At 41.1% G+C, this 21,982-nt stretch overlaps 1 protein-coding gene across 2 annotated transcripts in view; it reads left to right on the plus strand.

Moving 5' to 3' along the window:
* The window catches only part of capn1 (calpain 1), a 32,323-nt gene that overhangs the window by 5,536 nt on the left and 4,805 nt on the right, over nucleotides 1-21,982 (plus strand). For both annotated transcript variants that reach the window (XM_003447550.4, XM_005453184.4), the window contains exons 3-13: nucleotides 3,236-3,305; nucleotides 5,490-5,608; nucleotides 14,659-14,792; nucleotides 15,454-15,622; nucleotides 17,091-17,174; nucleotides 18,280-18,365; nucleotides 18,951-19,025; nucleotides 19,764-19,924; nucleotides 20,478-20,638; nucleotides 20,777-20,788; nucleotides 20,883-21,094. In XM_003447550.4, coding sequence (XP_003447598.1) covers nucleotides 3,236-3,305; nucleotides 5,490-5,608; nucleotides 14,659-14,792; nucleotides 15,454-15,622; nucleotides 17,091-17,174; nucleotides 18,280-18,365; nucleotides 18,951-19,025; nucleotides 19,764-19,924; nucleotides 20,478-20,638; nucleotides 20,777-20,788; nucleotides 20,883-21,094 — 1,283 coding nt within the window. The remainder of the gene's footprint in view (nucleotides 1-3,235; nucleotides 3,306-5,489; nucleotides 5,609-14,658; nucleotides 14,793-15,453; nucleotides 15,623-17,090; nucleotides 17,175-18,279; nucleotides 18,366-18,950; nucleotides 19,026-19,763; nucleotides 19,925-20,477; nucleotides 20,639-20,776; nucleotides 20,789-20,882; nucleotides 21,095-21,982) is intronic.

Consider the following 21,982-nt stretch of genomic DNA (forward strand, 5'->3'; position numbering starts at 1 on the left):
TGTTGCCTGCTACACCTCAGACAAAGCATGGAACTGATTCTTCCAACATTGCCTTGTAATATAAAACTCGAGTTACAGGCACAAAACCCCAGCGCCTAAATAATCAAGTCCCATGACCACCTGCAGTGGGTGTGTTTAAGCAGAGCTAGGAAGCACTAACATTTGACAACAGAAAAACCAGATTTCTGAGATGTGTTTGTCATAATAAGCATTTTTAATTTTTTTTCCCACACACAAAAGGTTTCTGATGATTTAACATTCCCTGTAAGTGCTGTTAGTCAATCAGCAGTCCAAACTGGAGCTGAATTTAGACATTGTAATCCAAAGAGTGCCCAGTTTTCGCTGTTTGACCATTAATTTGTACCTTACGATTCTTACCAAAGTAAGTCTGACAAATCAGTGATAAGTTCTTTTGAAAAAAAACCCTTTGTCCCCTTAAAAATCCATGACCTTTGGGCAATGCTCGCTCTAAGGTCATTGTAAAAAGCGGAGTGTTTACTTAGAGGCATGGGGGAAAGATGTGAAGGAAGTACTTAGGAAGTTGTTGAGTGAACTGATAATGACAAAGTAGCCATTCAGTGAGAGACAGTCGAGATCTCATTTCTCTTATTTACTTTCTGTCATATAGATGCTGTGTCATAGGTGGTTAGCTCTGTTTATTATGGGCAAAGTTTAAAATAATAAAGTCGTTGTACATCAGAATAATCCACATGAGCCAAAAGCTCAGACTTCAGGATGCTGTAAATGATTTGATTCAGACATTTAATTATCTATTTATTTATTCTTCTCTGGACTCCGCATGACGTCAAAGAGAGAGGATATTCCAAATATGGTCATTTCAAACTCTTAAGTTCCAATCCCAAGGTCTTTTACCTGGTACACTTCAGCAAGCTATCCCCACAGACTTGAATTTTATCATGGAGTTAGTTATGATTGATCAATTTAATATCAACACACGCAAGGCTTCCTTAGGTCTAATAAGAGGCCTTATGAGAAGCCTCTTATTTCACATCTTCTACCATCTCGTGTCTTTTCTTCTCTCATCACTTTTTAATCTGTTATAAATACACCGGTGTGGTCTGTGAAGCTGAGATCAGCACCAGAGAACAAAGTGTAATTCAAAACGGTGTGCTCTCCTTTATGTTGTATTTGCACAAAATGTGGCAAGTTGCTGTTTTCAGTCCTGCAGTAACAGAGCGAGCTGTGGTCTTACAAGCTTTGCCTTGTGATAATTTTGGCTTTCTTTTGAGTATGCAGATCATCACATGTTCATGGGTGTATGTTATCTGTTTGTTTGTTGCATCTAATGCTTTTCTGAGGTCTCAGACATCCAAAAATAGCACTTCATAATGCATGCATCACCTGCACCACGGGATCTGTAATATTTACACTAAGAGCCCTGGAAAAAAAAGGCTTCATGTGAGACTTTAAAAATGCCCATGATGCATCCGTGAGTTAAGCCACGTGTTGAATAGTTGGGGTGTGTTTGTGTGACATGACATAAAATATTTCTTTTTATAGCTTCGTGGGGTTTCTCACGCTCACCATGCTGAGTACATGAAGGTTTGGGAGGCAAGAAGCTGTGCAAAGTCAAATGTGAACAAGGAACACTAGTGTGCACTAGGACTGAGAGAATTGTGCTTGAAGCTAGCCCTATTAAACCCAAAGAGAACTACCTTTTTACAACTTCTTACAACTTTCTGAATTTATTATTTGGCATTAAATTACTAAAAAAGTCACTCTTCAATTAGTTATTTTATTAGAAGCTGTTTTAACTGTATCTACTAGCTATAATTAGCTAAAATAGCTTTTGTGGGTATGAACTGCTACCCCGATACCCGCTGCTCCCAAACAGCAACTTAAAACAGTTCACTCCATCTGTTGGTCTGAGAATACATAGATTTTAATAAGGTGTAAACAAACAGATCATGTGTAGAATAGAGTATTTTTGTATTTATAATCCTAGCCGATGCCTGTGCTACAGTATTGTCTGGCCTGTTTATGATGTTGACCATAAAATTAAAATGATATGTTGCTCTCAGTGTTGGAGATGCATTAAAAAACAGGTCACTTTTGGCCCCGTGCTAAGTGGTTGCTAGGCTATGTGATAATGTCAGAATATATGACAGAGATAAGAATCTTCGGGGGCCTCAGATGTACCTGTGTGCCAAGTTGGGTCGCTCAACTCCTGATTGTGTAGGAAGAGTTGGCAGACAAAGAAACAAACACACAGACAGAGACTTTGCATGTTATAGAGAATCATATTGATACAGTTTATCCTATGGTTTTACTCAGTAACTAATGGTGATTATTAGGCTCAATATATATATTTATTTAATTCATTGTAGCAGTCTGTTTGCTCTTGCACTGGTCCAGAGTTGTTTCTAAACCTTGACTGAAAGACTAAATGTTTTAAAAACTATTTGGAGCCCACGTGTTGGGAAGCAGGAGTTTAGTTTTGTGCATGTAAGATCAGGTGATTTGTCCTGAGCTTCAGTTTAAAAGCAGCTACCTGAGAAGATAGACCAGATGATTGCCCAGCTAGATTCGTATATGACTGATAAGAGAGAGCCTCATTGTAATCTACCTCAAGCTGTGCAGTTTGGCACACTTTTTATCTGCCAGCTAAGAGTACAATGGCTGCGTTTCCCAGGGAAGAAATAAATGCATGTGTCTGCTGTGACATAAAGTTTATATTGGACAGCAAGTACAGAAGTACTGGGTAGTTTGCTGTGTTCAGTGACTATGTTTGACTGTTGCAGGGCAGGCTATGGGTTGCACCAGAGACATTATAAGCAGAGACATGGTAGTCAATTCTGAATTGCTGCCCTCATCCATGTGAATTTAGGGTTCCCCCAGCTGCAAAAATCCCACTTTAGCTGCTTACTGTGGGCACTCTGGTCAGAGGTTTGAAGCTCCTGGTAGCCATGGAGCTTGAAAAAGGCGCTTTACTTTAGATTATAAAGTGGGCAGCTTTGTAGACACGCTTCGTTAGCTCTTTTATTGTTGCTTCAGGTCATGTCTCAGACTAATCATCAGTTAGAGATAAGACTGATAAAGATGCAGTGTTAAATGACTGATTACTTGCATAAAGGTGATAAATGTTGAGGTTTCCAAAGCAAGTTCAATGAGATGAGAATGAGAGCAGGAAAGGGACACAACATGTTTGCAAAATGTATGTCTGAAGGCAAAGAAGTGCTAATTTGTGTATTTATGTGTGTGTGTGCACCGACAGGAGCTCTGCAAGCGGCCCGAATTCATCGTAGATGGAGCTACTCGCACTGACATCTGTCAGGGCGCTTTGGGTAAGTCCCACTGGGAGAGTTCCCAACTGTTTCAGTGTTACTACTGCATGATTCATCTATTAGACCCGAGGAGAAGAACTGAGATTTAATCTGGTAGATGGTGAAAGAGAAAACTGCCAAAAAACCCCAAAAACCTCAAACAGGTAACTGAGTGCATAGATGTTAGTTGCTATGCTAAATCTAGGGAGACGCTGGATGCAAGTCATGAATAAGTGAAGCTTCCCTCTCCTCTGTAGAGCCGCATACAGCATGAACTTGAGCAACACACTGAACCTTTCACAGAGCAAAACAGTGCAAGTAAAGGGGAAAAAGCTTAGCCTGGGTCTATTTAAAGATAGCTGGCACCTCTACAGTCCTGTTGTTATCATGTTGCTTATCATGTTGCAACATGTTGCTTTGGTGCAATAAAAGTAAAAGTGAGGTCCATTTCAACACTCGTAAAGAATTTGTGGACCGTTGCACCATTTTCCTTCTTCTGTGCACAAGAACTGAAATCAGCTGATTGTGGTGGAAGTGTGCACAGAGAAAAATATGTTTTTTTTTTTCTTGGTTGTTTATTGCCTATCCATCCTGCTAGTAACTGATCAATCTTTGTAGTGCAACTAGCAACATAATTGTAATGTGATTACTGTGGTGAAGGTAGATGAGTTTAAATACCTCGGGTCAACCATCCAAAGGAACGGTGAAAGGAGAAGGAGAAAGGAGAGGTGAAAACGTCAGGGGTGATTTGTGACATAAGGATCGTAGAAAGATCACAGAGGGGGTTCATGGATGTAGTGAAGGAGGACATGCTGAGGGGGTTTGTGTCACAGAGGAGGATGCTGAGGATGGGGTGAGATGGAGGCAGACGACTCCTAAAGGGAGCAGCAGAAAGAAGTAGAAGAATAGTACAATAAAGTGTTATGTTACTGCTTTGCTAACAATGCAATCTGATTACAGTAACGCATTACTTTCTAAAGTGTTACATGTAACATTGCAGGCAGTATGTGACACCTCTACCATGTGGAAGCAGCAGTTGATTTTCTGGATATAAATACTGACAGACTGACCTCTTGAAATGTGCAATTCCCTTGTATTCTTATTCCTATTTATTCTATTTATCCCTTTCGTATATTTTATTTATATATGTCTCTGTATTTATATATGTGTATATATAATATTCTGCTCACGTTCTGTAACTTCTGTCGGTGCTGTGCTATTGGAAACCGAATTTCCCAGAGGAACCCACCCGAGGGATTAATAAAGTTTTATCTTATCTTATCTCTTATCTCTTTGTCCAACATATCCACTTACCTTTAGTAGGCTACAGATAGGATTAAATGATGATTGGTCGAAATAGACACAGACCTGATCACTGATGGAGATGAACAATGTGCAGTAACGGTAACAGTTTATTACCGGAGATACTTCCCTGCTCAACACAGAGCTTCATTTATAATTCATGCTTTGTTGCTTCTTGTAATATCTGTAAACAAGGCCACCTTCCGTTTCTTTCCGTAGATCTGCTGTGAAAGTGCACGCTTTATCGCAGACCCTGGCTCTTCCTGACGTATCGCAAAAACCTCTAACTACTGGGTTTTACTTGTATGAAAATATAAAACTCAGTGATTTTCTTTTTTTCTTGAGTAACTTTGGGTGTAACAAAGCCAGAATCAAACCTAAAGTTTCAATAACATGTCAGTCAGAACTCCTCCCATAAAAGCACAACTGTTGCTCCACTCTTGGAACAAAGCCTTAAGAGACAAGCTAACACAGCACTGACCGGTTTTGACAGTGAAAGGATAACAGTAGGTCTCGTAACAGAGAATGTAATGACAGTCAAAGTGCTAAAGGAACTATGCCAATCATTGGCTTTCCATCTTTTAGCCAATGCTCTTTGGCAACACAGTATTATAATAATGGAAGTGGCAACTGTGGCTTGAACCCACCATGCAAGTCCTGCTGACAAGATCAGTGAGTCATGGCGAGTCTGAGATTCTGTCCTCACCTCTCCCATTTCCCAGAATGCAAAACCTGTGCAAACCTTAACTGAGCTCTTAGTGGGTGAATTCCAGTTCTGTGTGTGTCTAAGAGTTGAAATTATTTGCTAATGTAAACACGTTTATCATGACATCTCTCAGATAAAGATTTTACCCACAAAGGCTGATTTATAATGGTAGTAAAACTGTCTTTGCGTTTCCTCAGGGGACTGCTGGTTGCTGGCAGCCATCGCATCGCTGACCCTAAATGACAACCTCCTCCACAGAGTGGTTCCTCACGGACAGGGTTTCCAGCAGGGATATGCTGGCATCTTTCACTTCCAGGTGATGACTACTGACAGCTTCACATCCTTTCCTTTTTTTTTTTTTTCCAAACATATCAAAAGATAGAACCACAAAAATTGTAGCAGACAGCTGTTACACTTCACCAGCTGCAGGCGGTTTTCAGGCCAAAAGCAGGTTACCGAGGCCTGAGTGTCTGTATGGCATCTCAGACTTAGTGCAGGTGATTCCAAACCTGATTAGTTATGCCCAGGTTGTGATGTCAGCTGCTTACATAACACAGATAAATTATATAATGACTTTACATGAGATGTTGAGCAATGCTGTTTTTACTTTCTTCTCTCAATTCCTCAATAGTGACTTGTCACACTGAGGTGGATGAAAACTAATATTTGTCTGAAGATATGGGGAAGCTGTGAAACCTCAAACAAAGATGGGACTTTTGAATTCACTGCATGTCATGTGTTTTTGCATCAGCGCTTCCTGTTGCATTATTTTGTGTAAAAAAACAGGAAATGATGCAACAACTTTTTGTTGTACAACAAGAAGAAGTTTTTTTGTGTGTTTTACAATTTGGTTAGCTCTGCAGTTGTGGTCAGAAATTTATATCTACTCAACATGGGCAGAATTCTTGTCAGAATTAGTAGAATACAGTGGTCCCTTGTTTATCACAGGAGTTGCGTTGTAAAAATAACCAGCGATAGGTGAAATCCGCGAAGTAGCCAGCGTTATTTTTTACAATTAAAAAACTTGTTCAGACCTTCGTAGAAAAATAAGTCCAGTATTACAGAATGAAACCAAAGATCAAACCCTGTTTTCAGGTCCAGAACATGAGTAGAGCAGCTGCAAGACAAGAAAATAAATCAATACATATTAATAAATCAATAATACAGAAGTGGAGGAAGCAAGAAGAATGAGTTGAGTAAAGTTTGATTTATCTGACTGTTTTGTTTCGCTTAATGCGCCTTATGGTCCAAAAAATACGGTAACTTCTACCTTCCTTTAGCATGTCCAGAAGTCCAACTCTTTGTGCGATGATTAGGATCTTCCTCTGCCTTTTGGGTGCTACCGCAGGTGCCTTTGACGGTGCAAAACGTTTCGTCGACAGTGTTGTTTGTTGGGAAGAAAACTTACAAACACACAGTACAGCACTTCAGAGTCACACTGCTAGCGATCGAAGATTTATGTACATTTGACAAGCTGAACGCGTTCTGTGCTGGACAGGAGACACAGCACGGAGGAGATTGATTGACAGTGGTCTACAGCCAATCATGACGCAGAACACCATGCGCTGTAAAAAATAAAAAAAAGCATGCAAAATTGCACAAAAAAAAAAAAAATCTGCGAAACAGCGAGGCCACGAAAGGTGAACCGTGGAAGGGCATTAAAAAAGGCTTAATGTCAGTCTGCTCTGTCCTGTTGGAATACCCAGCTGAGTCCAAGTTTCAACCATTTAGCAGTTGCTTTGAGGGCGAAGTTAAAGAATTTATTATTCCACCCATGTAAAATGTACCAGTACTGCCGGCAGCAAAACAGTCCCAGAACATGATGTTACCACCACCGTGCGTACCAGTCGGTACAGCGCTCTTAGGCTTGAAAGCCTCACCTTTGTACTCACCAACTGGCACGGGGCATTAATCTGCCTCAGGTTTGAATTTGAAAAAATACATGTAATATGGCTTACTGTGTTTTTGTTTGTAAGTCTTTGCCACATGTATAATGAGAGTCTGATAGACATGGATATTAGCTGCAGCTTGCTTGCAACCGTAAGGTGGTAATTCTGGTTTTGAAATGGAGTCGCAGTGGGAAGAGTATCAGGGTGTTGTCAGTTTCACAGTATATACCAAGAAATCTCGAGCAGCGCCTGATGTTCAGGTTCTTCCTCCTTTCAGCAGTATCCAAAAGCTTAATTTACCCCAGAGTTTCTGAGAAGAAATAGAAGGTTAAAAGGCGACGTTCCTGCTGTAAGCTGCTCTTTTTGTTTGTCAGTCCACACTGAGTCAAGACAACTGACCTCACACCCCCACGCCCTGTTAGTGAAAACCACTTTACCTTGGAGTATCTGAGCACGTCGTAAACGGATCTGAGCGTGCTCTCCAAACTGGCAAAACCCCCACTTCCTTATCAAAGATTGGAAGTTTAAGATCAGTCTTATTTTTCAAGAACAAAGTAAAGTTGTCAATCCCCTATCAAATGTGTTGAGTGCACATTGAAGCTCAGTGTAACAAGTTCTGCTTTGCAACATAAATACAAATATTTTCTTTGGTGTGAGCCTCTCGCAGCCAACTAGGGCTTATCAGCTGAACTTTGCTTTGCACACAACAAACACTCACAAGCAAATGGGTGACTGTAGCTGCTGCACACTGTGGCGGTGGCACAGGTGTTGGCCTGACAGTACTATCTTTTATGTTGCAGCCAGTGAGCAACACACACACACACACACACACACACACACACACACACACACACACATCCAGCCCGAGGCCAGATAGGGAATCATATTAAAGCAGTGGTTTATGATTATTGCACTTTCAATTTGAATGTGGTGCATTTACAGCCAAAGTGAGAGAATAACTGAAGATGTGATTAAAGTGTGTGCATCAACTCTTTATACTTTTCTCGCTCACTGGTCCTCAAAGAGATGCTGCTAGTTATTACGGTGCGCATGGTGCTATTTTCTGCATGGTTTTCAATAATAAAGCAGACTCCAGTGACAGCAGTTCGTCATCACATCAATTCATTTGCTATGTTTTGCCCCAACTGCACTTTGATTTAATGCTAATATAGCCCACTTCAATGGCATGTATTATCATTTCATTAAGTATAGCAGTGCTGTTGAAGCCTGTCAAGCTGATGTTTGGTTGTTTTGACAAAGCGAAACGGCTTTTGTGGAGACCAAACTCTACAGTGTGTTCTGCTCTAGTGTTAGAAGCCTTTAAAATGTCAAATGTGAAAGAAATGTGTTGAGGTTTTGCAGTTATACGGCTGCTAACGATGTGAGGTTGACTTCTTTGCCATTTTGGATGTATGGCTCTGTAGGGTCAAGGCAATAAGGCTTCAGTCAGCAACTGGGTTGTTGGTAAAATTGTGTATTCCCAGAGCGTTTGGCAAAAGCTCCCTTGCTTTGGTTGCTAGCAGATTGCTGCCTGTAGTTTGCATAGATGACATTTCCTCGTCAGCAAGCACCTGTCAACTGTTCTCTGAATTTGAAGACACAAACTCCTTGGTTTTGGGATTGTGTCCTGTTTGCCTTCAAATTAAACTTTGAGCCTTTTGAAATGTGTTTGATGGTGAATGTTAACTATTGACAGTATCAAGTTTTACTCCCACTTAGCCAGTAGTTAGCGAGTGAGTGCTGACACGTTGGCGTCCTCCATGCAAACTACAAGCAACCATGGAAATCTGCCAGTGACCAAATCAATCACAAGGAGGTTTTGGTGTAGCGGCTTCTTTGAAACTAATTTCACCTGGCAACAGCGGGCAACTTCCAAAAAAACCATTAACCAACCCGTTGGGGAAACAAGGGGAAATTCTTTTTCCTTGTGACCGCTGTTTGTGTCCCATCCACTATGGCCAATATAACTCTCGAGCAATGTGCAGATCTGAGCCTGCTGTGTCAGCATCAACTGTCACACATTTAATGAAAACTTTAAGATTTATTTTAAAGTGTGAGTTCCAAAGTAATTCACCAATTTGTGTAGTTGTTATGAAGGTGAAAGTTAGCACTAACCTTCACACACAACCTAATAGCTAAGTATGACTGTACCCTGACGTTTCTGGCAGTTGGCTTAACATTAGCAATATAAAGTGCTTAATATACTTTAAAGTTGGCGGCCGCTCAGTCGGGCAGTGATCTCTTTGCCAACTAGACTGTGAGCCTGCCAAGTGAAGGGGAAGGAGGCAGAGAGTGAAAGGGGAGGGAATGAGGAAGTGTGACAGAGAGCGGACACTCTCACACGACAGGGCCACATATTACATGCTTGCAGATGTGAAGTACAACAAACACACTCACAGAGAAAGTATCCATCTTGGATCCCTGTCAGCTGGACCGCTCAGTCATGAAACATGCATTCACTGTGTTTGTGGACTTTTATCAATCAACTCTGAAGATTTTATCACTGTGTGTGTAAATGCCGCTGCTCTAAAACACCATTGGGAAAGAGGAAGACATCTCTGGGCTGCTCCTCTGACTCATTTGATATCAAAGGATCATTAAATGCCGTCGCACAGGCACACACAGAGCTAAGCATTTACACGGGCCTGTTGGGTTTGCTGATTCAGTTACAGCGAGGTCAGCCAAGAAGAGAATGAAGAACATTTAGCTGATTACTTCCAGAGACTCTGTGTTTGCTTGTGTTTTGTTGAATGCAGCTGTCCCCCTGCGAGTGTACGGCAAACTGCACGTATAGATGCTGTTCTGTGCTACAGTCAGAGGAGCTAATGCTTCAGTCTGCTCCGGAGGGGCATAAATGAATGCATGTGTGTATGAGTGAGTGAATGATTGCTAAATGGCTTGTTAAATACATTTGTGTTATTACTTTTTACTATGAGCCTCTTTTGATTGAGTTTGCGTTGCCACTACCATATAAGCATGTTCCTACTGCTTCTTTGCTTTTGTTTGCTGCTGAGTCTTCATGAGATTTTCTTTTGTGTGCGAGTTTAAGCCTCTGGGCAAATTATCCAGATCTGAGTGAGTCATTGGGGGAAAAAAGAAGACTGTGGGAATCTTAACTGGTTTAAGAAATGGAGGAGAAGGAGGAGGAGAACAAGGAGTCTGCGTGAAGAAGCAAGTCAGGGAGACAAAAGGAGAGGGGGAATGAATTATAAACAAGTCAGTGTCCACAAATGAAAGCAGGGCAGAATCCTTTATGATACTCTTTTTACAGCTCGCTTTTTACACATGGACCCTTTTGACAGTTTGTTTAGAGCTTCTCAAATGTGAAGGCAGAGTCGCTGCAAGTCATGACACAGATGTGATAATAGTTGGCTTCCCCCGGTTAGACGAGGTATTTCTCCCACAGAGCTGTGAGGGAAATCCTCAGCAGTGTCAGGCTGAATAAGCAGAGTGAAGAAATGTGTGCAGGCCTGTACGTTTACAAGAGGCAGCCCTGTATTTACTGTATGTGTGTCGGTTGGTGTGTGTATAGGCTTTGTGTCGACTTCAGCCGACCGTGCTGTGACAAAGCTCTTCCCATAAGTGGAATCCGCTCTGCAGAGCATGCAGAATCCATCCATCCGTTCCTGTAAAGACACATAAAAAAACTAATGTTGTCTTGTTATGGCAGCAAGTAACGTGCAGACATATTTAATATATTGGCAAATTCAGACGTGAATTTGCCAATATATTAAATCAGGGCCCTGAGGAGCCTTTCAGTCTGTTTAGCTGGATTTCTTTGTGTCTGGTATCTCTTCCCCGAAGGCAAAGGTGGTGACAACATTTGCGATTGTCAAAAAGCTTTTTGGTATAATGTGTGTAGGAGGCCAAAACTGAGAAAATGTATGTGGCTCAGTTTAGCTACATAGTCATGTTACACTTCCAGGATCTAAGTTACCCCTTGATGACAGAACGCTGAGGAAGGAGTGGATGTTACACATGGGTGTGGCTTTCACCGTTTCAAACACAAAAAAGCTTTCGCCCAGTTTTTACACACCTGACAGAAGACGAATGACCTTTATGTATATCTTATCTGATCGCTCTTTCATGCGGTCAGATTTTATTGTTACGATTCATCACAAGACATGAATTGCATCTAGACAGACTTACAGTAAGTCACATGCTGAGGCGTTTGGTTTATTCCTATCAGCTGTGTCGAATGTTGCTCTCAGTGCTCTCAGCTCTTTCTGCTGGAAATGAATGTGAATGACTCCAAGGTTTCATGTATTTTGGTTATGTTTCTATGGAACAACAGACTCAACAGCAGAAACTCTGCCACGTGTTTGCCCTTCTTGAACCTGTCTGGCTTATAACTTGGAGCCTGCTCCACATCATTTTGGTCCTCCGCTCTCTTTTCCATCCCGTTCCTGGAAAACGCAGTTGCACGATATTACGTGTAAAAGGCACAACAATAATTCAGAGAGGCTTCTTTTAATCTTCTGTAAAAAAACAAAACAAAAAACATTTCAGAGAAATTGGCCCTGCCCTCGTTTGCATGGGACCGCCTGCTTTGGTTAGAGATCCTGACTCGCAGCTACTTTGGCGTGTGAACAAATGAATTACAGGACTGGTTTAGTAAAAAAGTACCCAAAATAAACACGAAATGTTACAACTTTTTCCTAAACTGCATTTTCCCTGTTAAATAAAATAAAGTTAACACTGTTGACTCGCAGCAAGAAGGTCCTGGGTTTGAATTGGATCATTTAGCCAGCGACCTTCTGTGTGGACTGTGGGAGGAAGCCAGAGTACCTGGAGAGAACCCACAGAGACACGTGGAAAGCATGTAAATACGGGCTGTTAGTGGGGGTTAAATTTGATAATTCTATCAGGTTTGAGTTAGAGACAGACAGCCATTCACACTCTATCTGTCCAGAGTGTACCCTGGTCCAACCCTGACATGGATAAGTTGCCACTTTTACCCTTCTTGAACCTTTCTTATCATTAAATGAATCCCTGCTCCTGAATCTACTCTTCTTTTATACAACTTTTAATCACGTTGTCTCGGTCTCTTCTGCCCCCTGCTGGACAACAGTCACATGTTATGTTTGAAACGCAGAACAACAATTCAGGGGAGAGTTTTCTGAATCTGATCCAAAAGCATTTCCCAGAAATTCACCCAACCCTAATTTCTGTTGGGAAAGTGACTCGCAGCTACTTTGACATGTGAATAAATGATTTGCAGGACTGGTTTAGGAAAGCATATGAACCCTTAGGGTGGTTGTGTGCCTTGCAGTTAATGTTACCTTTATAGTATGAGTATTACAAAATATTAAAAAGGGCAAAGGTTGGAAATTAGCAATAACTGTAAACTCTGTGCAGTACATGAGTGCTGGAATTACACAATATTGTCAAAAGTATTCAGTTACCCATTAAATCAGTGAATTCAGGTGTTCCAACCACTTCAATGGCCGCATGTGCATACAGTCAAGCACCCAGGCATGCAGACTGCTTCTACAAACATTTGTGAAAGAATGAGTCGCTCTTAGACACTTGGTGAATTCCAGGGTGGCGCTGTACCTGTGCAACAAGTCCAGATGTGACATTTTCTCACTACTAATATTCCACAGTCAGCTGTTTAGTGGTATTATAACAAAGTGGAAGCGACTGGGAATGACAGCAACTCAGCTGCAAAGTGGTAGACCACATAAAATCAGAGCAGGGTCAGCGGATGGTGAGGAACACGGTGCGCAGAGATCGCCAACTTCCTGTAGAGTCAATCGTTGCAGACCTCCAAACTTCATGTGGCCTTCAGATTAGCTCAAGAAGAGTGCAAAGCCACCATTGGAGACATGTTCTCTGTCCAGATTGAAAGAAAGGAAAGAGTGGAGTAATTAATCAGACTTCTCTGGTTGGCAATCTGATAGATGAGTGTGGATTTGGTGGTTGACAGGAAGCAGGTGCTTATCTGACTGCATTGTGCAAAGTGCAAGGTTTGGTGGAGAGGCGAGGGGTGGGCGGTGGGGTTATTTTTCTGGAGTTGGCCTCAGCTCCTTAGTTCCAGTGAAAGGAACACTTGATGGTTCAGCACACCAAGACATTTTGGACAATGTCATGCTCCTAACTTTGTGGGAACAGTTTGTTCCAACATGACTGCACACCAGAGCACAAAGTACGGTCCATAAAAACACGGATGAGCGAGTTTGTTGTGGAAGAAGTTGACTGGCCTGCACAGAGTCTTCAACCCGACAGAAAACCTTTGGGGTGAATCAAAGCGGAGACTGTGAGCCAGGCCTTCTCCACCATCAGTGTTGATCTTACAAATGTGCTTCTGGAAGAATTCTCAAAAATTCCCATAAACACTCCTAAAGCTTGTGGAAAGCCTACCTAGAAGAATCGAAGATGTTATAGCTGCAAAGGGTGGGCTGACAGCAAACCCTATGGATTAAGACTTCATATACATGTGAAGGCAGACAAGTGAATAAGTCTGGTGATAGTGTTTAGTGTAAATGAAATGAATAAATGAAATAAAATGATTCAGTTTAATTACAGAAGAAGGCTATCGTATCACTCGGATGCCTCATTTGTGTGATAAGCTGGAGACATTTTTCTTCCTGTGCCCTGCTTATCGCACCCGCAGCATCCACAAAGCCACCAGCCTTGTGGAGGACCCCACACGCCCCTCACACACACTCTCCACCCTGATGCCTTCTGGCAAGAGGTACCAAAGCATCCGGGCCCTCACTGCCAGACTGGGGAACAGTTTCTTCCCCCAGGCAGTCCGACTCCTGGACACTCAGTGACTGGACTGACACACATACACACACATACCTTCATACACCAAGTTACTTTTTGCACAATACTCATGGACATTTCTATTGCACTGTTGTGTTCTGTCTCTGTTTTGTTTTTTGCAGTTTTTGCACACTTGCACTATGTAGTCCTGTGTTCGTCTGTTATATGTCATATGTAGCACCAGGGTCTTGTCTCGTTTCATTGTGTACTTTACCACTGCACATGGTTGGAATGACAATAAAGCCACTTAACTTGACTGATACAAAGACACAATGTTGGTAAATGAAGAAACATCTGTCACCACGTAATGTCTGTTTACTGATAAATTGGAAAGACACATCTGATTGATCAGGCTTCCCTGGTTTGTTCATTTCCTTCTCCTAAATCCTATGACAGTGAAACTGAATAATTAGAGATTGATTGGTATTAATTAGACTTAATACAGGAGATTATAATAGAACGATCTGTGATTTGAGAGAGACAGAGTTGTACTACTTGCTGACCTCTGAAGCCCAACGTGAGGCAACTTTCTGTTGCGAAGTCATATCTCTGACCAGTTCTCATACAAATGTATAAAAAAAGCCCGTATAAAGCTGGTAAAGAGTTTGTAATTATGGTCTTTAATGTTTTAAAATGGGCCCAGGTTCTCCAGAGCTTCAGCAGAACATTAAACCATCTCTGTAACATTGTTCTCTGCTCTCCACAGTTCTGGCAGTTTGGTGAGTGGGTGGACGTCGTGATTGACGATCGGCTGCCGGTGAAAGATGGGAAGCTGCTGTTTGTCCACTCAGCAGAGGGAACTGAGTTTTGGAGCGCTCTGATGGAAAAGGCTTACGCCAAGTAAGAGTGATGCACAGGACAGCAGTTGAGAAATAGAAATCTTGTCCGAGGACCCATAAACAGGAAAAAATACTTCAGCAAACATTTATGTTTAATATATACTATTTTATCTTTGAAAAAGAATAAAGGAAATATGATAGAACATTTAGTTTGAAGCTGCTGTTTATGGTAACTCTACAGTGATGCACACATGATATAAAGTTGTGTCTGCTCAAAAAAAGGTGATAATTGAGGTCAATTTTGATTAATTTTCCCTGGTGCTCTGAAAAAGAGTGTTTCTGGTACCAAAAAGCTTGTAGCAGACATGATTGAGAAATAATCAAAGCTCTTAAAGAAAGTCCAGCTGCTTCAGTGGACAGCTCTGGTCCCGGTTGTAAATTTGGCTAGCTGTATTAGAAAAATACATTAGTATTCATGTTAGTGTGTGGCAGCCAAGTTAAGAGAGCTTCCCATATGAGCGTGACATAAAAGTAAGATTGCACACGCTCAGTTCCTCTGCGGCCGTATATGGTAGTTTAGCACGTGGGAGCTCTCTAGTTTTAAAAAATATGAATAAGTCACATCTTTCTGTGTATATCAAGGTTTAATCATTAACACTGATATTAAACTATGCAGTATTTTTATTCATTCTCCATTTAATTTCTATTTCTCTGTGTCGCAGGTTGAATGGCTGTTATGAGGCTCTGTCAGGGGGCAGCACATGTGAGGGTTTTGAAGACTTTACCGGAGGTGTGACGGAGATGTACGATCTGAACAAAGCCCCCTCGGACCTCTTCAGCATCATCCGCAGAGCCGTTGAAAGAGGATCCCTTCTTGGCTGCTCCATTGACGTCAGTACTGCAACATTAATTATTGTTACTCCCACTGGGATCAAACGCTTTTACTCTTTTCATCATAAAATACCAAATCCACAGCATAATACAAAGTATAAATGGTGACACTAAACAAAAAAACATGGAAGTGGCTTATAAAAAAAGATATCCTCAAATCTACTTCACTGCATGCCTTACTATTTTAAATTCACCGATAGATGGAGGCATGTTTAAACTGAGGTCTTTCTGTAAATAATTCCAAGTCCAAGGTGCATAGTAAGAAAATGCTTTTTAAAAATCAACCATTTGAAGAGTGTCGCTGGTTATACTGGGACATTGTTGAGAAGTAAACTAGAATAAAACATACCAGTGCTGTTTTAAGTAGTCAAAGATCACCACCCCATCAAGTTATAAAGAATGCATTGTTTGCAATTCTTTGCAATTGCTTAAAAAAACAACAAATAAAAGTCATGAAGCGCTGCATAAACTGTGGATCAGCAACTAAAAGTTTGGAAATTCTTCCCCTCAGTATCACCACTGGAGCTCGGGAGGTGAAAGGGTCCTGTAAACAAAAACCATGTGGGAAAACGGATACAAGTGGAAACCAGGAGGGGGCAGTGAGGACAGGGAAAGTGCTGGAGCAGGCAGGAATTCAGTGCAACTGTCAAGGACACTTTAGCAAAGCTTTTATTTGCTGACAGGGAGGACTGAACTGTAATCAGTTCAGTCCTCCCTGTTCAATCCTCCCTGTTTCAGTTTGCGTACAAAGAGCATAGGTAAAAGGAAATGCGTTTTCTCTTCCAGGGATGATGAAATTGTAAATGATTGACACGAACAGGAACGAATAAACAGAGTCTGGCTCTGTGTTTGTGTTTCTGTGCTTAGGTTTAAATGACACAGCAAAAAACATTGGTGTTTGCACTCTACATCTAGTCAAAAAGAGATAGAATCTAACATTCTATCTCAGTTACATTCATTCGGTTCTATGTGGGATCCTTCTGTGCTGTTAATGAATGTGCCATGCTAGGCAGTGACGTTTAATTATATCTTTAGATTTCACTGACATGCAAAAGTACAAACATACATTTTCTCCTGTCTTTGTTACCATCCTGCTCATTGTCTTCATGCATGCTCAATCATCCAGGGAAGGGAAGGATTCAGAGATGGGCTTCTTCAAGTAATGAATCAATGAGAAGGCCTAAGGGTGCATCATTCACCATCTTACAAAGCTGTGATTGTAGCCATTCCTCAACTCTCTGTGAATGGTTCTCATATGAACGAGCATGAAACTGACCTCATGGGCCATTGTTGGCTAGTGGTGCTAGTTTCGGTCATTATGCAAATGTGCTGTTTAAGGTTGAGGAGTCAGCTTCCCTTGGATGAGTGAAAACGCCACATCCAGATGAACAGAGTCACCTTTCTGGAGCATCCTCCCGATTGTGTGAATTGTCTTGAAACTCTGTGTGTTATGTTGTCTCATTCTCAGATCACCAGTGCAAATGACATGGAGGCCGTCACCTTCAAAAAGCTGGTGAAGGGACACGCCTACTCCCTGACTGGTGTGGAAGAGGTGAGCTGGAATGCAGAGGGATTTTGGACTATGACTTATTCACTCGGGGAAGGAACCAGTTGCTTGATTACCATATGAAGTTAGCAATCATGATCTGTAGAGGTGTACTGCACAGACACACGCTAAGTCACATACAAATAAAATACTAGAATGTCACCCATCAGACCTGGAGACGGTGTTTTTTGGTGGTTTGTTAGTACGATAAAGAAAATCACACATTAAATTATAGTTGTTTTTTTCCCCTCTCTATATCTCTACACACATTACACCTAAAACTGTATTTATATAGGCCTCGGGCTTAGGCAGTGTATGTTTATTTTCTGGATTTATGCATCTGTTTGACATTTTTTTTTAACCAACCAATTTTCCTAACCAAAAGCAGAGAAGCAGTACATTTTTTGCACAGGCTTGTCCTTTACCCTTCAACCATACATACAACTTATTCTAAAGAAATATATATTAAATTGTGTGTCAAGGCAGCTGTCTTTGGCACAGCACTACCGTCATTGCGGTACGTAACAACAGAGGAGTCACACCATTATTACAAAATCATTTCAGTTGACTCATGTCATGTTACCCAAGTCAGACTGACTGTAACTGGTGTTATGTGTTTGGTTAGCTGCAACTTGGGTGCTTTTAAAGATTAATAGACTAATGCAGAAGATGGCTAAACTGAAAATGGATAATAAATCAAGAGCCCTCGTTTATAGTTTAGACTGAGAGTTAAATATATTTAAGTGGATGATAATGTAAACGGATCTGAAGCACAGCAGAGCAGAGACCTGCGGTTAACCTGCAGAAATCTCAAGCTTGTGTAAATATTGCTTACAGCTGTAGTGTACAACTCAACCTTTTCAGTTTAGATGTTGTTAGTTTGACAGAATAAAGCTACACAAGGGTTCATCACAGGGATATGTGTCTCCTCCTGTGAGTGAACCGGGGATCTTTTGCTTGTTAGGCAAATGTGTAACGTGATGAAAGGTTCTGAATTAATGCTGGAAATGAATTAAAACAAGCAGATTATAACCCTAATTAATCATGCCAAGCACACACAGGGATTTAGAGTCCCTAATATTATCCTAATGTTATGTTTCTTTGCTTGTAGGTGTCGTACAGAGGAAACATGACAAGGCTGGTTCGCATCAGGAACCCCTGGGGAGAGGTGGAATGGACCGGAGCCTGGAGTGATAAGTATGATGGAATTCCCTAGTTTTCCCTTTGAGCCAGGATGATGCTGGAAGGAATTTTCCAACTGTTTTCTATAATGTTGTCCTCTATAAAAATGGTCAGTTGGCTAAATTTGACCTCATGTCTTCATATTTCATTCTTCAAAATCTACAGAAGTTGACAAAAGTATTTATTTGGCGTCCTTTCATCTAAACAAGACAGACAGGGAAACGATACACGAAAAACTAAAAGCAGTGCGTGCCAGATGAGATCAAATTATATCATGAGTAAATTATATCAGGTTAGTCCTTACAAAAGTTGTTTTTTTTTTTTTTTTTTAAAGAGCATTTTTAGTATTTTATAATTCAAAGTTCTTGTGCGGATTTGCACGTTAGCCTGCTGATCCTCTGAACTAAGATAAAGAAACGTATAAATATTATATGTGGTTGCTGACTGCGATACTTTGTTTTAAACCCGGCTTTTAGGACAGCTCAGTGCTGTTGGCAAAGTTACTCATTAACAGATGGAAGACAGTGAAGAGTGTATCACTGTGTCGATGTCTAGGACTTCATTTTTTTCCTTTTCTTTTCTTTTTTTTGAAACCTTCAGCTCCAGAGAGTGGGACTCGATTGATGCGTCTTCCAGAAGTCGTCTACAAAACCGCAGCGAGGATGGTGAATTCTGGTGAGTGTACGCGAGTGTTTTCCATGTGAAACATTTGAGACAGGAGTGGTGGTCCTCTTGTGGATTGTCTTTCTGTCTAGAAGTACAGAACTGTGCAAAAGTCTTGAACCAACCCTCGTATCTTCATATTTTGCCAGGAAAATGCGAAACGGGTGCAGTGGTTAATTAAAAAAAAAAACACCTCAGATTTTCCCCAAATGTTTCAGGACACCATGCTAAAATGTGAAGTTTCAAGCTAATAGCTCCTGGGAATTGCCTTTTTTTATGCTGTTTTTATGCTATTTTTTATAGATTTAAATAAATTCAGTTATCGAAATGGAACAATTGTTATGTTTGTGTGAAAGGCTGCTAGTAACAAAGGGCCTAACGGTAGTTAGTCTGTTATGTGTAGACATACCACTGATTCATCCCTTACATGCCTGTTTTAATGCTTGAATGATTTTTAGGTTAGCATTAAGTGGCTTAATATTCCTCTGAAAAGTAATCCAGTACAAGGGCTGAACTAAGAATGAGTGAAAAATCAGCCAGTGTAGAAGAAGCAGGTTGAAACACCCGCGGAAGGCCTGGAGAACTAATGCTCACTTTAAAAATGACAAAGTAAAAAGAATATAAAGAAATGAGGGTTGACTCAAGACTTTTGCACAGCACTGAAGTTGTTTGAATTGTCTGATTTGTCTTCTTCAGCACCATCACTTGGACTTAGTGATGGAAAACTAATGATGAAATCGAATCTTCCAGGATGTCATTTAACGATTTTCTGCGTGAGTTCTCTCGTCTGGAGATCTGCAACCTGACGGCGGACGCCCTGGAGAGCAGCCAGGTGAAGAAATGGAGCTCCTCGCTTTTTCAGGGGGAGTGGAGGAGAGGCAGCACAGCCGGAGGCTGCAGGAACTACCCAGGTAAGATTAGTGGTGCAAGTGAGAAGAGGGGGAAAATCGTAAGGTAGGACATGGACGGTTGTTGCGCCTCATGAGACCCGTGTCTCGTGGTGTTTTAATTCTGCTTAATACAATTTTTACTTCAGGAATTTTTGTAATCAAAAAAGGCAAGTTAGAAGATTGAGTGAGGAAGGGATTGGGTTAAGTTCCCGAAGGAATGTGAACCAGTGACTTCTATTTAAGCAATGAAACAATGTATTGTGTTTTAAAAGATTTTGGAGATTCTCTACCAGGAAGTGCAGGAAACGGGACTGTGTTTTCTGGATTTACTGCAGTGTAGAGAAGACTTTTTCTTTCTATTTATGTTTTAAAAAAAATATCTTTGATATAAATAGAAATTTGAATAGGTGTTAAGCATTATGTGGTTATTTTCCTCTTTTATTTGTAATCATCTTTCACATAAATATGCCATTCAGTGTTTAAAAAGACACATTAGGCTATGTATGAGGCCACTTCTGTCCTTGTTTATAGCCTGAAAAGGAAACACTTTAACTTTTTCATCTTTTGTCTCCAGCAAGTTTTTGGCTGAATCCTCAGTTCAAGATCATGCTGCAGAACCCAGACAAGCAGGGCAGTCCAGACTGCAGCTTTGTGGTTGCCCTCATGCAAAAGGACCGCAGGAAGAAACGGCGAGAGGGCCAAGACATGGAGACCATCGGTTTCGCTCTGTACGAGGTTAGCAGCACACAAACTTGTAAAACTTAAAAACTCTGTTGGGAAAAAACTGTAGTTACATTTCTCATTTACCGCTGTCCTTTTCTCTTTTATTACAACACTGATTATAATAATTTTTCATCTCTGTTGTCTTTGCAGATTCCAGATGAGGTAAGATAAGATGAGGTTTTTCTACTTTCTGTGTATATATATTACAAAGGATAGAATAACAACATAATGCTAACTCTTTTAATTCCCCTCTCAGTTCAAAGGGAGTTCAGGGGTTCACCTCAAGCGAGACTTTTTCCTCAGTCATGCCTCCAGCGCTCGCTCAGAAACCTTCATCAACTTGAGGGAGGTCAGCTCACGTCTGAAGCTGCCGAAAGGGGAGTACATAATCGTCCCCTCCACCTTTGAGCCAAACAAAGAGAGCGACTTCGTCCTCAGGGTGTTCTCCGAGAAGCCTGCAGACTCTGAGTGAGTAACCACAGGCTTGAAGGAAGTGGAGAAGTTTGGTGATCACACACACATTCATTTTTGTAGTCTTTCTCTTTTGTGGGCCAAAAGTAACCATATTTACAGGAATGATCAGAAACAAACAACCACTGGGTGAACAGTTTTGGATTTATTTAGGATTTTCTCTAATACACATAGGGTCAGAAGTATACATGCAGAGTTAAATATATGCAGATGTTCAGTTAAATCTTTTAATAAGAGGTGCTTCAGGTTATATAGCGTCTTTTAAGTTGACAAGGACAAGTCCTATTAACTTTATTAGTGTTCACGGTTGACAACGGCTGGTAGTTTCTCTTCTCCAGCATAAAAAAGGATTTGTTTGACAGTACTCACAGGACTGACCAATACTCAGAACCATGGGAACATCCAAGGAATCCAGTGAAGATCTAAGAAGGAGATTTGTAGATTTACACAAGTTAGGAAGGTCTCTTTGAGCCAGGTCTTTTTCTACCTAAGTGCTTAGGCTCAGTTGAGGTTCAGTATCTTGCTCAAGGATGCTAAGTCAAGCTGACTGGAGCAGCCAGGGATAGAGCCACCAACCTTCCAATTAGTAGGTGACCTTCTCTACCTGGAGTGGAGGGAATTGTAAAGAGGAGGAAAACCTTAAAATTCTTCAACTTCATCTCACATCAGTAGCTAGATGGTTGAAACTTGGACAGAGTTGGATGTTCAGACGAAACAACGATCCCACACACAGATCAGAACTGGTTTTGGGATGGATAAAACGGGCTAACAACAAGTATCTGCAATGGTCTTCCCAAAGCCCCGACCTCGACCTTATTGAAACTTTGTGGATTAAATGCCGACCAATTTAAAGGAAGTCTACCATTTCTACCAAGAGGATTGGCC

This window comes from Oreochromis niloticus, linkage group LG3 (genome assembly GCF_001858045.2).
Source record: "Oreochromis niloticus isolate F11D_XX linkage group LG3, O_niloticus_UMD_NMBU, whole genome shotgun sequence".
Classification (NCBI taxonomy): Eukaryota; Metazoa; Chordata; class Actinopteri; order Cichliformes; family Cichlidae; genus Oreochromis; species Oreochromis niloticus.